The sequence below is a fragment of the Homalodisca vitripennis genome, chromosome 1 (assembly GCF_021130785.1).
Source record: "Homalodisca vitripennis isolate AUS2020 chromosome 1, UT_GWSS_2.1, whole genome shotgun sequence".
Lineage (NCBI taxonomy): Eukaryota > Metazoa > Arthropoda > Insecta > Hemiptera > Cicadellidae > Homalodisca > Homalodisca vitripennis.
In genome coordinates, this window is record NC_060207.1 from 156,593,953 (window position 1) to 156,611,434 (window position 17,482).

The 17,482-nt window shown below is 30.8% G+C and overlaps 1 protein-coding gene across 5 annotated transcripts in view; it reads right to left on the reverse strand.

Annotated features, from left to right (window-relative positions):
• Nucleotides 1–324: 324 nt before the first annotated feature.
• The window catches only part of LOC124374424 (inner centromere protein-like), a 71,549-nt gene continuing 54,391 nt past the window's right edge, over nucleotides 325–17,482 (reverse strand). For all 5 annotated transcript variants that reach the window (XM_046832661.1, XM_046832640.1, XM_046832644.1 and 2 more), the window contains 3 exons: nucleotides 14,511–14,598; nucleotides 11,367–11,556; nucleotides 325–1,699 (listed from right to left, as the gene is read on the reverse strand). In XM_046832661.1, coding sequence (XP_046688617.1) covers nucleotides 1,512–1,699; nucleotides 11,367–11,556; nucleotides 14,511–14,598 — 466 coding nt within the window. In that variant the 3' untranslated portion in view covers nucleotides 325–1,511. The remainder of the gene's footprint in view (nucleotides 1,700–11,366; nucleotides 11,557–14,510; nucleotides 14,599–17,482) is intronic.

The following is a 17,482-nucleotide window of genomic DNA, read 5'->3' on the forward strand; positions in this document are numbered from 1 at the left end:
TGCAAGATATAACCTTGGGCTGTCACCGCACATTACATGAACCTCAAACCATATAATTGGATCTTAAATCAAACCTTGATGAGGGGTTAAAAATATTGACTTTAACAACTTTATATTTTTTTAACTTAGTCTCAAACAGCGAATCCAGCAAAAAAAATTACTTTTCAAACAAATCTTCGAAAATCTAGTATGTTTCTTATGAATTTTAATAAATATTTTTTACTGGACTATTTAACTCTTCCTCTGTAATGTACCAGTCAGAAGAAATGGCAATTGACTAAGATAAAACAAGACATTTAAGAAGGATTGGATACAAAAACCATGAACAAGTTATTTATTATATTTGGGTAAAAATGGGAAACATGATTTTATACGAGAGAACACATTGTAAAAGAATAGTATTGCTTAACTATATACAAGTTTACAGTTTCAAGAGAAAATCTGACCTGCAATCCCTTATATTTATAAAAACACTTAAGTGATTGATGTTGCCAAACAAAACTCTGAATTACAATAATAACAAATCTATTTTATTCTTCAAATCATAACACCGGACTTTATTTACAATAACTATTTTCAAGATTTTACTACCATAAATTGTAACTTTAATTTTGAGAGAAAAATATTCACACTAATTCTATGAATAAATATATTTTGTATAAGAAAATACCTACCTAATTTCCAAACACTAAAATTAAAACAAATTATTAACTTAATAAGAATATAGTTATCAATTCATTGCTAACTTTAATAAACAAACTGCAACATTAAATTAATTTCATATTTTAATGTTGCACAATACATGTAACGAATAATTCAAAGTACAACAAAATGGCTATATTAAAGATACGCTGCATAAATCTGTGCATAAAATTAAATTTAACAGCATTTTTCTCAATTTTATTTTATTTTTAAAACTCTAACAATACTTTAAAACTAAAATTCATATGGTTAATATCACCTTTTACATGATATGTTTTATTTAGAAGTTTGTTGTTTGTAATGTTAAATTACCTTATTTCTTAACAAGCCTTACAAAAATGAAATGTTTTCTGAGGTAATAAAAAACTAATTTGTTTTACTTTCTAATAGCCAGCAATATACCTTTTATTCTTTTATAAATTTATCTACAAACAATATACAAGTGCAATAGAACAAATACGATGAAAATCAAAATATGTTTATAGATATACTTGAAGTATTTTTATTAACTGTCTCTTACACAGAAGACATAACATAAATATGAAAACAATATATTACATCAAAGACCTCCTAATCGAATCCCTAAAACATTATTAATACAAATAAAAATCATTTCTAAGGTCATATTGAATAAAATCTATTTTAGTTATTACTAAAAACAAGTGTATTTACTACAGTGCACAAATTGACAGTAATAAATAATTATTCTTACAAAATACTATTATTATGATCAATCACAATGTAAGAAGTGTTAGGAGAGAAAAATTATCTCCACATTAACATAAGACCAATAAAAACAAATGAAAAATCTATTTTTGGAAATGAGAACATCTTGGTGGGGTCCTCCATACAGCACTGGATGTTCTGATTCTCTTTTTAATCTGAGTACCGGCAAACATTTTACTCAGATCAGGATTTACGTTGGGTACCATGAATTGAACCCATAAAGAGGAGGGAATGTATTTTGTCGTCTTGATCAGGCGCTCACGATTTTTAGCTGTAAACACAACAAAATCATGTATAGACCACAAAAATTTGTTAATGTAACAAAACATGCAATTACTGTTCACTAAATAATTCTGTGCCGAAAAACATTAAGATATTAAAACTCTGGTAAGAGAACTTATCACCCCTCTTAGAGCAAGTGGGTTATTTACAACCCAAAAAGTATGCTGTCCAAGAAGACGATGCAGTCAATCAATCAATCAATCAATCTTTATTTGCCTTTTTACATATGACATGCATTGACAAAGTCAGTAATATTGTCTAGATGACATGGTCAGAAACAAGCAATAAAACCAAACTATTCAGTTTTTAAAATATCATTACAGTTTAAAATTATTATTCTTTGAATATCAATATCATAATGAAAGACAATAGTTTAACAAGAGGAGATTTTAAAATAATTGAACAACAAAAGAATTTATAAAAGTTTAACAGATATTAAATTAAAAAATATTTTAACTGATTGCACGTGAATTACTACAATACTAGCACAACAATTTGAAATCTTAGGATAACAGGTTACAATATAAAATTCTACAGATGAAATTTACAGTACTGAATAAAAAAAGGACAGTTTCTAGATTAAAATTGAACAATTTACTGAAATCTCATTGTTGTTTACAAATATATGTTTTCAATTGTAGTATAACAGATTTAGCGAGCTGTACAGTGGATCCTGTATACATTATTAACAAACTAAAATTTAATATCCTTGTAGTTAAAAAACTCTGATAGGGTATAGAAAGGATTGTTCAAAAGCCAATGGTACAGTTTGTTTTGAAATATTTTTGTGGGATACTTATCTGCCAAATGTTTTACTTTGTTGAAGATTCTTTGAGAAATTATAATGTGGCTGTTTTGAGATTTGGCTAATCTAACATGATCTATGGCAATATTAGTTCTATTTCTAGTATAGTAGCTGTGTATATCACTTCTTAGAGTGAGAGTTTGAAAATTTTTGAGTAAATAGGTAACTAAATCAAAGATGTAGAGATTGATCACAGTTTGTAATTTAAGTTCAATGAACAGAGGCTTGCAGTGGTCCAGAGAATGGGCCCTCGCTATCACTCGCACAGCTTTCTTTTGCAGAATTAGAATGTCTTCAATCTTACTGCTGTTTCCCCAGATTATTAAACCGTATCTTAAAACTGATTGAAAAAATGCGTAATAAGCTGATTTTACGTAGTTTTTAGGCACACACGACAATAATCGCCTGAGTAGAAAAATTACCCTAGACAACCTTTTGGATATGTACTCAATATGGGAATTCCAAGTCAAAGTACTATCGATATAGATACCCAAAAATTTTACAGTAGTAAAAAAAGCATTTATTGTATCATCTGATGGTGTTTGTTTTAAGCTGAATATAATATTCTGAGTCTTGGCTTCATTGAGCACTAATCCATTGGACCTAAACCACAATGAGGCCTCTTGTACAGTCTCTCTAACAAGATCTTGTAATTCATCGAGATTAGAGTTTATGTTAATAAAAGTTGTGTCATCTGCATATAATAAAGATTTGGCCTTGATATTTTTTGGTAAATCATTTATTTGTAATAAGAACAACAGAGGACCCAAAACCGATACATAGTCCCGAGTCTATACATAGCCCACACTAGTCTTGCAACACTAAAAAAAAAACAGTGGGCCCGCTTTTTGCTTGACTGTTTATGAGTCATGAAACATCGTAAAATCATTATTCTCTAGGCTAACGTATGCCCTTTCTACAAATTTGTTATGGTCGTGTTGGTAATATTTAACTCTAGCTGTGTGTGAAGCACATGTGCTTCAAGGTTTTTGGAGAAAAGTACTATTTATTGCAAAGATACCTGATAGTTACACCAAGGTATTCAGGAAGTAGTAAACTAAATATATATTTATTAAATAGGTCTTTATCTGTAATGCAACTTTTTTCTTAAACGCTTTAAAAAAGATATCATTTTGAAAGCCCACGCCTGAAGAAACTACCAAATACGTTATTTTTAACCGATCACAGGGCTGATGACGTGACTCACACACCACACCAAATGTCACCAAATGCAGAAATTAATTATGTTTTCAGCACTGTGATTGCCATTTAATTCCATATCCTACTTGTTTACAATACATTTTCATACAAACCCTTACATCGGGCCTGGTAAGTTGCATCAAATACATAGTTCATGAAAATGTAATAAACTCTTTGTAATTTAATGAATCTAAATCAAAAAAATCTCATTGGAGATTAGTTAATGCATTTAAAGTATTTGTCAAGTAAGTATTTTGTGCTGTGGGGTTGGCGACAGTTTCAAAACGACGTGGAGCCAATTTCTTTTTCACAAAATGGGCGTCCAAACAGTTTGCCGACTAACCATTTTCATGAAAATACAAACTTTGTTGTGTCATGAGTTATAACGTTTGTGAAGTGTAGTGTTTTAATTAGAAAATATACTACTAAGGACTACTTTAAGTATTATTGTGAAGTGTTCTATATATAAATCGATTATGAAACAATTATGAAACCATTATTTATTCGTACAACAAAGTTCATATTTCTTTGTGCCTCTAGGCATATCTCTCTTTCCAAGATGGAATATTCATTTACTATATTTTTGTAGATGAAATAGTAATTTTAAATTGATTTGTTTTATTGATTCTTATATTTTGGATATTTTATGCTTTTTCAAGATTATTCATAGAATAACAAAGATCTAACCCAGACTACTGTACATGGAAGATTTTAGTGTTGATAAATGTTCATTTTGTTACACAAATATATAAATATCAAGTAGGCCTACACATTTTTTACAATTTGGATATTTTATGCATTTTTCCAAAACTTTGTAGAATAGGAAAGGTCTAATCTACACTACTCTACGTGGGAGATTTTAGCCTTCATAGAAAGGGAGACAGAATAACTTTTTTCAAAAATCATTAAGATTTGAAAGGTGTCAAAAAATTACATTAAATCTCATTTTTACAAGAACAAAGTTACATTAAATATAAATATTTGTCAAAGTTTCTCCAGGACAGGCCACTGTGAAGAATGGTCGTTGAGCAAGCCATTTTTTTCAAATTGAGTCTGAGATTATGGTTGTTTAGACTCTGCAACTCATCTGGGAGACTGCTATAAAGATTGGTGCTGGCGTATGCTGGTTTCTTTGTGTACAATGCAGTGAAATGGAAGATTGCAGTTAATGGCAAATCTGGTTTGTACAAGCAGACGAAATCACTGCCAGGACATAGTGAGAAACCACTGTCAAAATTTCCATATCTTGGAAAAGTTTTCCTGCAGCTATCAAGTATTCCCAATCCAGCCAATGTTCTTATTGCCTTCTTTTGGAGAAGCAAACCCCTTTCTAGGTTGCCACAAGATGAACTCAGAGGGCTCTTGGGTCAACAGGGCTCTTCCAAGAGATGTCAACATCCACAATAACTCAAGGATTGTTTGGTGTGGTCAATGGTTTCAAGATTAGGTAAACCAACTATTTCATTTTTCTTTACTCCAAATATCAGCTGCTTCATCTTTTCTTTGTCAAGAGCCATATTCAATGCTATTAAAGAGTTGAACTCATGACTGTTCACAGATTTGTGTGAAGGTAAGATTACAGTATCGTCAGTGTACATAAAGCATTTGCCGTGTGGGTTGATATAGGAATGGTAAATCATTAATAAACAATATGAATAAAACTGATAAATATCCTTTTTACTGTAAATATTGATGAATATCAAGTTGGCCTACATATTTCTTACCATTTCGATTATATTCTTCAAGATTATTCACAGAATAGCAAGGTTCCGACCTAAACTATTCTAAAGTTTTTACTCTTGATCAATATTCTTTTAACTATAAATATTTATGAATATCAAGTAGGAAGGACAACATGTTTCTAAAAATTTGAGAAATAGTTTGGCTTTTTCAAAATTGTTTGTAGAATAGCTAATATCTAACCTAGACTACTGTACGCATAAGTGCTTAGTCTTGATAAATATTCTTTTTACTACAAATATTGATGAATATCAAAGCAAACTTACACATTTCTTACAATTAGAATTATGTTTTATACTTTTTCAAAATTATTCGTAGAATAGTAAAGGTCTAACCTAGACGATTTATTGTACATAAGTTTTTTTTACAAGAAGTGTTTGAAGATCAACACCTAGGTAAGGGACGAAGCACAAGTGTGGTGTGTGTGGAAAAATAGGATTGTTCTGGTGCCCTGGATGTGATATTGGTCTTCACATGAAGTGTGAGAAAATATTTAATGATATAAGCCAGTAACAACATATTATAATGTGTAAATAATAGCTTCATTTTATTAGTTATAAAAATCTTTTAATCTTTACAATAAAGAAGACTATGATAAGATATCATATTACATAATGTATTTTTTATTTATACATATTTTATATGTATTTATTCACACATGTATGTTCTAACAAAATATGCTATAGGAAAAATTATAATTTATTTTTAGAAAAAACTGTATGCAATATATATAAAGTGAACATATGTCAACAAACACCCTGTTATATACTATATTATATTTAATTTATTACTCACAGTATTTTGATTTTTACTTATTTTTCATTATCTAATTAGTTTCCTATGTGGAATATATTTTCAATAAAAATATAAAAACTCAGTAATTACAGGGCCGAACTTGTAGCTTGGTTTTTTGGGGTTTTCACTCAAAATTTGTGTTTCATGGTATTTTTATTTTATTTTTTTGCATCAAAATTATATCTTTACAGCTTTGGTTACATATATTGTCATTTTCCATTATATACATATGAAAAGGGTATACTTTTCAAAATATAAAAATAATGGATTTTTTAATATTACACTTACACTAAAGTATACAAAAAGATACTTAAGAGTAATATTTAATATTTCTGTAACTTGCACATGTTTTTACAAAATATATTGCAAATCTTCCAATTTTATTTTTACTGGAAAACTATGCACATATTCTTTTTCTACATAATATTCTACACATTTTGGTTATTTGGAATTTACTTATGTATTTTTATTAACAAAATGTGATAAAGTTAAAGTTTTTTGTTCTCATTCTTCTCATGACAGCATATAGTAAAACATAACATTCATAAATTATAGTAACTGTTTCTAAAACTACATTTCATGAGAGAAAAATTATGTGCTATAGTGTATACTATTTTTTACAGATCGTTTAAAAAAGGCTCACAACGTGGACAAAAACCAAATCTCATTTTTTGTTAGATTTGATATGGCAGCAGTGCCATATATAACTAACTAACTAACTTATAACTAACCAGATATGGGTTAGTTATCTACATCTTTTTCACATTGTGTAACAGCTGTTGCATCACGTTGTTCCTGAGTTAGACTAGCGATTATGTTGTGTATTTATGTGTAAATGTGATTTTAATCCTTATTTTCCAACTAAACTAGCATTAATTTTTTACCCTTATAAGAAACAGAGTAAGAAACTAAAATAAATGTTGTTTTCCACATTAAATTTATTTTTTTTAATATGATAAACAGTGAACAAAAACAAAGAAAAATTACTTTTATATTGATAATAGGATAAAAACTATACTATATCTTGTTTAATACTATACTAAATACAGTACTTATAATATATTATCAAATTTATAAAATGTTTGTATTTTCTCTATTTTCACCTTTGTCCCCTTCAATAAACTTAAAAAAGTAGTCATTCCATAAGAACGTAACTTACACCAGAAAAAATTTAAAAATGTTTGCCATACTAAAATGGCTAAAACTTTTATTTCTATTACGTTTCAGGTAATGTCTTCATAGTTCGTATCAGTACCTCCATATAAAAGAAATTCACTTTCTCACAAAAAATAATTTTTACGCAGAGAATTTTCATTACTTTTTTTAATTTACAGAGCCAATTAGTTCAGTCTACAATAAGATTAATCCCTTCCCCTCCAACTATTGTGTGTTTCAAAATTGATGTCAGTTTCAGAGCACATCATAGGTTAAGAAATCAAAACAAGGTGGTTTTTCACGTGCACACGTCTTGAAATTAACAGCTCTCGAAACTTGGGCAAAAACAAGGTAAAGTGGAACATGGATAATTTTAAGCTTTCTTCCGGTCCTTTGGTATTGAATTTGTACTATGTAAATTTGTACATATCTTTTGTGATGTGTCTGAAGAATATAGCCTTGCTATTAGAAGGTCTCACAAAATAAAAAGTAATAAATATTAGTCTTGTAATATCTATGTATTGATTGAATTAACCCTTCGTGCGCTGTTGACAAATATAACCGCCAATATTTACTTTGCTCAAAACGCTGTTGACAAATATATTCGCTTTTAAACATTGAGGTTATTATTGGGAGTAAGTAGTTCTCAGTTTTGCCGGTGGAGTGCAGCAACTGATGGAGTATTTATCCCTCAATAGAAAAGCACAGTAATAGTTGTCCCCGCCTCCCGGTTTTTCTCCAAGCTGCAAAATGGCAGCGCACTACCCATGCCACTGCCTGTTTTGCCAGACACAAGCGCTACTGACGAACTAACTCGCCGGTTTAGTTCGTTCGTTCGTAGTGGAACTGTTGTGTTTACGTTGTCAAATTGGTTTTTGACATATTGGGAAGATGTGTTGTGTGTACACGCAACAGTTTACGCAAGGAGACATTTACGTGTGCGAGACATGTACCGCCCAGCCGAACCTGCACCCGGATACGTGTTTCAAGACGTACCACACGTTGACGTTATCTTGAACACCGTGATGGCTAATTTTAGATCTTTTTATACCCATTAATGTTTTATTTTAATTGTATAATATACATACTTTACATATAATATACTATAATATAATATTATACACGATAGTAAAATTTCGTTCAACATTTCGTTAAATTTGGTGTATTTATATTGTTTTATAATTTAAATAAACGTATTAAAAATATTATACTTTTTTCGTTCCCAAAAGTCTTTTTATATGGTAACAAACTCAAATACAACATTAGCGTTGACTTTATGGGAAAAAAAATTTTGAGGTATATGTAGCGTTTGGGTATGGTGCGTCCCAAATTGCCGTAGCGCGGGAAGGGTTAAGAGTAGTTAATACAAGCTTCATCTTCAACATGTATAAGTATATGGTGGTTGGTTCAAATTTTTTTTTCAGTAATTATAAATATTTATATCCATTCTACATTATTACTGAACCGAAATTCCTAAAGTATGTTTGGCAATATTACAATGTATCAAGACATAGCCATTGCTGTGTGGCTGAATAAAGTACCATAACGATGTTTACAAAAAAGAGCGCCCCCTTCACAGCCAGATTATTCACCATGCCTGTTTGAATTTAACGAATTTACTCATGTGAACAATCTGAATGTATACACAAAGTCAAAGTCAGTATCCCATTCTCCTGTCCAACCAATACATAACCCCTCACTTTAATCCCCAGAAAGGTTCACATCTAACTGTTTTATGTCTGCTGCCAGTAGAACCTACACTGGTAGAGCAAGAACTGATGTATCACTTAGATCTAGACAAGGAATAAATGACCTATAATGGACGACCAGGAATAAAACACAAACGTTGAAATATTGGAGTAAAAAGGTTGACTGATAAGTCTAGTTTACTGCAGAGGAAGACTGTAGGAGTGGCTGGGCCTCCTTTAGTTAAAGGTTTTCACAGTGTCACACCTATACATACGATGGGTTCAAAAATTAATTATGCCAATTAGCAATCCATATTTATAACAACCATAGCGTCAAAGGTCTTCAAGCATCTAGTTGGAGCATCACCAGGGCCAGCTCCTGGTTTGGAGTCTGATTTTTGTTTGTTTTTTATTATATTGGTACTCATGCTCCTGAAGTATAATAACATTTCCAGCTATATTCATTGTTTACTTTTTCAGTGGCAACTGCTACAAGTAGATGTGTTTTATGAACTCAGCAATCTTTGTTAGTTCAAAAAATGGATCAAAGAATTTGTATCAAAATTTTGGTAGACTATGTAATAAAGTACAACAAACAAAGTGTGGGAAATGTTAACAAAGGCCTACAAGTAAAACAAGGATTAACAAGTGGTATAAACAATTTAAAGATGGCCATGAAGACAATGACAATGACGAATGCTCCAGACGCTCTAGCACATCAATAACAAATGAAAACATGAAAAAGTGAAAGAAATGGTTATGAATGATTGCCATATTACAATCAGAGAATTAGCTGATGATGTTGCCATATCATATGGCTCATGCCATTAAATTTTACTTATGCTTTTTGTATGAAATGTGAGGCAGCAACAAATTGTGGAATTTTAGAACAAAAACAGCAGCAAATGGAAGTTGCTCAGAAGTCACTACATGAAGTCAACAACGATGCAGAATTACTGAAAAGTGTTACAAGTGATTAAAAATGGTTTTACGGATATGACATTGAAACTAAGAATTAATCCCCCAGTGGAGACATTCTGGATTGCCAAGACCGAAAATGCTCGACAAGTGCAGTTGAACGTGAAGGTTATCCTTACTGTGTTGTTCGATTTTAATTGCATAGTCCATCATGAATTCTTGCCACAAGGTTAAATGGTCAATAAGGAGTAATATGTGCCATTTGCATGAAAGAATCCAAAAAAAAAAACTCTGAAAAATTTGTGGTAAAACAATTCATGGCTTTTGCACCATGGCAATTCACCTGCTCACACTTCATTGCTTCTTCGTGAATTTTGGCTAAAAACATTACTGTAACGATACCCCAGCCTCCATATTTCCCAGACATGGCTTCAAAATACGACCATTATTTCGTGCATTTCATGGCTGTTTATTTTATATAAAAATTAATTTGGTTTCATGTACCAAATTGTATATAGATGGTTATTGCATATAATGAATAATGTACTGTGTGTTATTGAATGCATGTACATGCATTTTGTAATAGTGAATGTGCCTAAATAGCGCATTGATTTTTTCTTTGACGGAAGTTATTTATATGTTTATAATGTTGATTTGTTTTTAATGTACTATGTTTGCTGCTATGTTTTTAATTTGTTTTGTTTTCTTTTAATTCGAATTGTATAAAGAGGATACTAATTGTTATGTTGTTTTTACTGTTAATATTAGATAATTTTTATTCTGACATTATATGGATAAGTAATTACTAGTTATTTTTATATTGGTTATATTTTTTGTATTCTTATTTTTAGTTCATTTGTAGTTTCAGGCACCTCGGAGAGTGGCCAGCATGTAATTTAATGCAAACTGAACTCTAAAAGTAATATTAAGTTTATTTTATTTTGTTAATCCTAATCACGCTACTGGACATGTGATTAGGCTATTCCTAAGATTTTATTTTTGTACTGTTTTTGTAATTTTTTGAAGGAATAAATCATTATTCTCATTATTCTCATATTCTCATATGACTTTTTTTATTTTCAAAAATAAAGAGAACCTTAAAGTACTGTCGTATCACAAGCATTGATAATATTAAAGTTATCGCTGAAAGAACTAAAGCCTATCCCAAAGATCGAGTTTGAGAAGTGTTTTGAAGATTGGAGGAAGTGCTGTCACAAGTGAATAATATCTAATGGGAAATATTTTGAAGGTGACAGTATAAATGTAAACTAATAAATTTTTTTTTTTTTTCAAAAAATCAAAATTCCTATTACTTTTTGAACATTCTTTATACATAAATAGAAACATGTACTTACGAAGTGCCCATCGAGGAATCTCCTTCTTTGGACAGGTCTCCTCATCGCTAGAGTCATCGCTGTGAGCATCATCTAGTCCATAATCATCCTCAGTCTTGGGCTTGAGCAGGGGTCTATCTTCACGTGCAGGAGTTATCTCGTAGCTTTGAGTTGGAACATTGTTGGTCTTTTCCGAAGGAGTCATTCCAAGCTGGAATTTTATATCCAACAAATTAAGGAAAAGTATTACATCTTCCAAATAACAAAAAGAGTAAATTGCAAAATATAATATTAATTCATTATATGGGAACATATTTATTTAATTTTTGTAGAAACAAATGTATTGTGCATTGTGTTATTAATTTTGTATTGTGTAATTTATTGTTTTTTTATTATTATTAAAATATTGAGTTATTTTCTATCTTCTTTCATCATAATTATAGAATTTTACAAAATCATTTTTTTAGTTAATGGATTATTCAGGAACCTGGGTAGATACCATACTTACAAAAATAAATATTTGGAAAATTAAACAATTAAGAAAGAATTATTTTCAGCTCTACTAACATATTGTCAGCAATTATACCTTTCTCATCAATGTCTGGTATTCAGACATCCTGGGTTTTTAGAACTGCCGATTGTTCAGTATATAAAACGTCTACAAAAATATTGTTTGTATAATATGTTTCTAATCAAGAAAGTATGACAAAAAGTGAATTATATAATGATACCAAGAAATTTACCTAAGTTTATAATGCATATTTTGTAAATCTACAAGAACAGAGCACACCAAACCAAATGGCTGATGATGGTGGTCTGCAACGATATGACCACACCACCTCATACGTCATCAGACTATTTTGGTGCAGGCTGCTCTAAAAGTTTATTTACATCATTTAAAAAAGTTTTCATTTCAAAATTTGTAATATTTTTATTTCTTAATTTAAAAATATTAAATAACACGTAATAATGATTTGGATACCACTAATTCATTATTAAAAAACATATAAAAATTTCATTAAACTATGCATGTTGTACAAAAACGACCTTGAAAATTTTCAAAAGTACCACAGTAAAGTGTTTGGCCTCAAAATATATATTTTATTTTTTTGTCTAAATGTATTTATTTTGTCCCATTGATTCTAAAAATCAAATTTAAAAATGCTATGGGTTGTTCGAGAGAACACTTTTATACAGCTAACTAACTCTTCAACAGCACTAATTCAGTTAAATTTTGAGGAAATGTTTACAAAATTATAAGGAATAGAGGGATGAATAGTTAAAACATAGCCACTATATAAACATTTTGCATTTCATACTAAAATAATTGTTACAGTAAAACATCTTATTAAAAATACTAAAATATGGTATTCACTTCAGAGTACCCAAAAGCAAAATGATAATATTCAACAATTAAACATACAAGCAAGCAAGTGTGCACTGTGAGAGATGCTTGTGGAAGTGTGTGGAATGCTCCCATTTGCAAAGACCACACATAGTACACGCACAGAACAGCATTGCCAACTTTCAACGGTCTGCTCAATTAACGGGTAATTTACTTATTAATAATTATTAATGGGTTATGTTGTTTTAATATTATTTTATATTTTTTATATAAACTCATTATATGCAATTTTTATACGAACACTTATTACTTAAAAAAGTAAACTAAACACTTGACAAAGTTTAAAACTAATACTGGCTAATAAGTCACCAATGGCCTACACCTGCTTTAATTTAACTGAAACGTGTTTAATTAAAAAATGTTATTTTGCTGAGGTCATACAGTTTAACACGTTCATGTTGACACATTATTAATGGCTCAAGCTAATGAAACAGCTGAGCATGTCATATTTAAATATCTTGCATTACAGAGCAAAAGCTCAAGATTTCTAGGTTTCTTTAGAGATACTGAAGAGGGATTGGAACAGGCAAAAAGTGTTCAGAAGATATCATGGTTTTGTAAAGGCCTGGGATTTGACACAGCTTAAACCTAGCAGAGGGTGTACAATAAGCCACATGGCTGAGAGGCAACAGGAAACCTGGTCTTTTGTTATAAGAAAAGAAAAATTACACCTTAGCTAAATATACTTGTGTGGCCTAAAATGCATTTCAGTTTTTATTATTATTATTATTACTTTATAAAAACATTCTAATTATAAAAATCTTTTAAAACCAATTATGACACCAACATAAATATATTATATAAATACTAAATTTATTGCATTTATACATTTCATAAATGTATAAGTTCTGGTTTAAAATTCAACTAACATATAAGAATGTAAAATATTAATAATACTTCACTTTTGTGCAGGTCTTTTCTTACTATGTTTTTACATCATAAAAAAATTGTTTTTGTACAAAACTTTATACATTAATCGGTAACAGTAATACCTTTGTAACCATTACTAAACAACTAACTTAAGTTATAGAGATAATGGTAGATAAGATTTTAGAGGACTTACAGAAAGGCATTAATCCAATATATGACAGCTGTTAAAAAAGGTCCATGAATCTAACGAACAACTATCAATCCTGTAGATAATTACTTTATAAAGAATACATTTATAGTTATATATTGCTACAATTTTCGCTGGTTACCTTCATCTACTATTTTCTGAATCTTGTCTTATTCAGAAATAACTTTGAGAAAACAATGAACGAGAGATTTTAAAAGATAATCACTGGAAGCTAATTAATTTTAATTTGTTTCAATATCTCAAAATAATACAAATTGGTACTTAAAAAGTTACTGGAGTGATGTTTTTGCTAATATTAGTAAGTACAACCAAAAGTTGAAAATTGTCACATAACAAATCAAATGTTTTTTTTAATTCTTTTGTCTTAAACACAGCATGCACCAAAACCTGGCTGGTCTCAATGGTTCACAACAATACTTTCCTTTTACTCCCAAGATACTAACTTGTAAAACCACTCTTTCCATTCATATGTCAAGCAAGTGTTAATATCAGACAACCATATTTCTCCTCACTCTGTAATAATGGGTATGTTAATTTTTGTAAAAAAAGTTTTTAGTTTTTATAGAGTAATGTACTTTTTAAAAGGTTCATACAAGTTGTGACTTAAAGGGTCAGCAATTTATCAGAAATAAAAACTAAAATTGTGTTGTTTTAATAGCCTAAGTACAGTGTCTTTACATACCTGTAGTTTCATTTTTGCATTATTGACTGCAGCAATTTTTCCAAGTTTACTGTTTCCTTGCTGTTTTGCTTTCTCGGTTTCAGCTAACCTGGTGAGGACAATAAAATGAAATAAAATTTTAGATTAAACCCCTTTAATTTATACTATTTATTGATAGCATCAGTAATGAACTCAAACCAATTAGTTTACTGAGGTTTTACTTAATGAACAAAATAGAAAATGTGCACATGTAAGGTGATAGAAAATTGATTACCATTTGCTCCATGGCAACAATTTGAGAAAACAAGCGAGTGCAGTGAACCCGTGACCACAGCAAATGGAGTCACAAAGCAATATGTAAGATATGCGGGTCGTCACTGTACTCTGAGCCGGTTCAATACCTATATCTCCCCGGCTCATGTGTGCTTTATATAGTGTATGTGTGTGTGGTTTATTGGCTGCAGAGGCCACTGACCATTTGAAGGCGTTTGGCCTTTCCGGGAGGGTGGCGTCAAGAGTCCGAACCGTGGTGTACAAGTTAGGAGTAGCTCCAGATTGAAAATTTTGTTTATTTAAGTTGTTTTGTTAGTTTTACTGAGCTGTTTTCCTTCTGACATGTGCGGCTAAGTTTACGGCCCCTCACTGATGAGTAAGTTTTGCTTTCTTTTAAATTTTAGTGATTATTTTTATTTTTCAAACTGTGAAGGTTAAGAGCACATGGTTTTCCAAATTGTAGTTTTGCTTTTTATTAAATTTTAGTACTTCTGGCTGTTAACTAAATTTTTAAATTGGCTTTCAAATTAATTCTCTTACACTTTTATTAGTTTTCACCCTTTCTTTTCGGCTTAAATTAATTTTCTGTCTCTCAGTGAGGACCAGTCCTAGGCTATATGTTACAGTTCATTTTTATTCTGCAGCCAATATTGTTTGTAATGTGTCACGTGTTATGTAGTTTTTGTAAACAAACCCAGAGAGACTGCTGAAGGTTCATTTTACTAAATTTTTTAAGCCTTTCTGAGAGATGTAACGTTCTTCGGGTCTTTTAGCCCATAACTCCCCCTTATAGCCTACTTGGTTAATTTAAGGCCTTCTGCCATCAAATTTTAAATTTAGTTTCCTGTTAATAGGCTGCTACTTATGGCCATCAGTTTTTTTTCTAATAATTAAATTTTTTTTTTTTTTTTACCAAGAGTAAAACGCTTAAATTTTTGTTCTGTGACAGAGGGGATTTTCATACTAACTTTCTTTGGGGTTGTTGTTTTGAGTTGGGAATTTTATTTTAAGTGCAGGATGCCCTTCCCCTGCTTTTCACCAATTTTGAGCCAATTCTGTCAATAAATGTCTGTTTTAAAAATGTTTTAACCAAATTGTTACGTATGGTAGGCTACTGCGTATACCTCAAATAAATTTCTTTATAACTTATTGTTTTAGTCTTTTAAATGGAATATCTTGTTTATTTATTGTTTTCTAATGTTACCAGCTTCTATATTAAGGTTTATTTTAATTTTTATCAGTAATTGATTGGTCTGTGATATTTTGAAATTTTGGTAATTTAACTTAACTTAAAATTCTTGATAGATAACTTTTGGCAACTTTACTTTTATTAAAATCTATATTGTTTGGCAACTATTTATTAATTATTATTAACTTTAAAAGGGTACTAGGCTGAAACCTGGTTTCAGGGTCCAAGAGATGAGTTGATTTTCTCCTGTCATCTCTCCATCATGCGTGGTCCCAGAGAACCTTCGCTTTTGCGCTCTGCTGAAGGACGGCCACCATGATGGACAATATCTTCTAGTCAACATCTGTGATACCCTGCTCATATTCTTTATTTATTTGTTATTGTTATTGTTGCCATTTATATAGTTTATATTTTGTTATTTAATTTTAAGTTAGTTTTAGATATTATTTAGTTATTTCTTGGATTTCATTAGGAGCCCGCCCTTAGCCGAAGGATACCGGGTGGAATTGGCATTTCTTGTTTCAAATTATGGCTTTTCTAATTTTTTGTATGCAGGTGCACCTGACAAGGATTGTTTGAGGTATATACTACTGCAGGCACTTTTTTTTTTTTATTATTTTTTTTATTTTTATTTTATAGTATATATATTTATATTGACAGGAAGGTTCATTTTGGTGTGAAATTTGTTGAAAAATTTTGTTTTTCTCTCGCTGGATAGGCCTATGTTATGTCATAGTGAATGAACCTGAGTATACTGACCACGGTGTTCTTTATTTTACCTAGTTTAGTTTTGATCCGGCTTCCCGTTCGCCACCATGGGGGCGCGCTTCCCTGATGGTTTGCTGTGGGTGTGCGAGCGGCGATGTACGGTTTCAACACTATCTGGGTCGGGATAAATAATAAGACGTTACATTTTAGAGTATCATTGCTCTAAGACCGCTCATAAAGGACGGGACACGAAGGTTTACATGACGATGTCTGGTAGTGGACTGATGGCTAGCTAGCTTGGACAGTTGGTTGTAGGGTAGTGGCGTGATGTGACGTCGCAGGAGAGCAGCCTATGAGCATTCTTTATTCGTATGGATTAAATCAGACTACATTGTATGATACATCGCCTGACAATACATACTGCCAACATAACTGGTGCAGACATTAAATATTGCTATGGGTACATTACCAACTTAGTGTTTATCACACTAAATACACTACACAATACACCCAACAATATATAGAATTTTGGATAGCATAAAAATTGTCGAGGAGACATCACGTCTCCTTTTCACAGAAGAGGCATACAATACTGTTTAGGTACAAAAATATTTATATAATTCCTAGACTGAACCAAAGAAATAGGATGACATAGTGAATAGGGATTAGAAAGTGAGATCACATACTGTATTGTATCAGATTTACAGATGTTCATTCCTTCAAAAAACAAATACTGAGGGTACAAAAAAAGGTGGTGAGCTGGGTGGCCTGCAAATTTAGAATACATTTATACAAATATGGAGCTTAACTCATCAAATCAGGT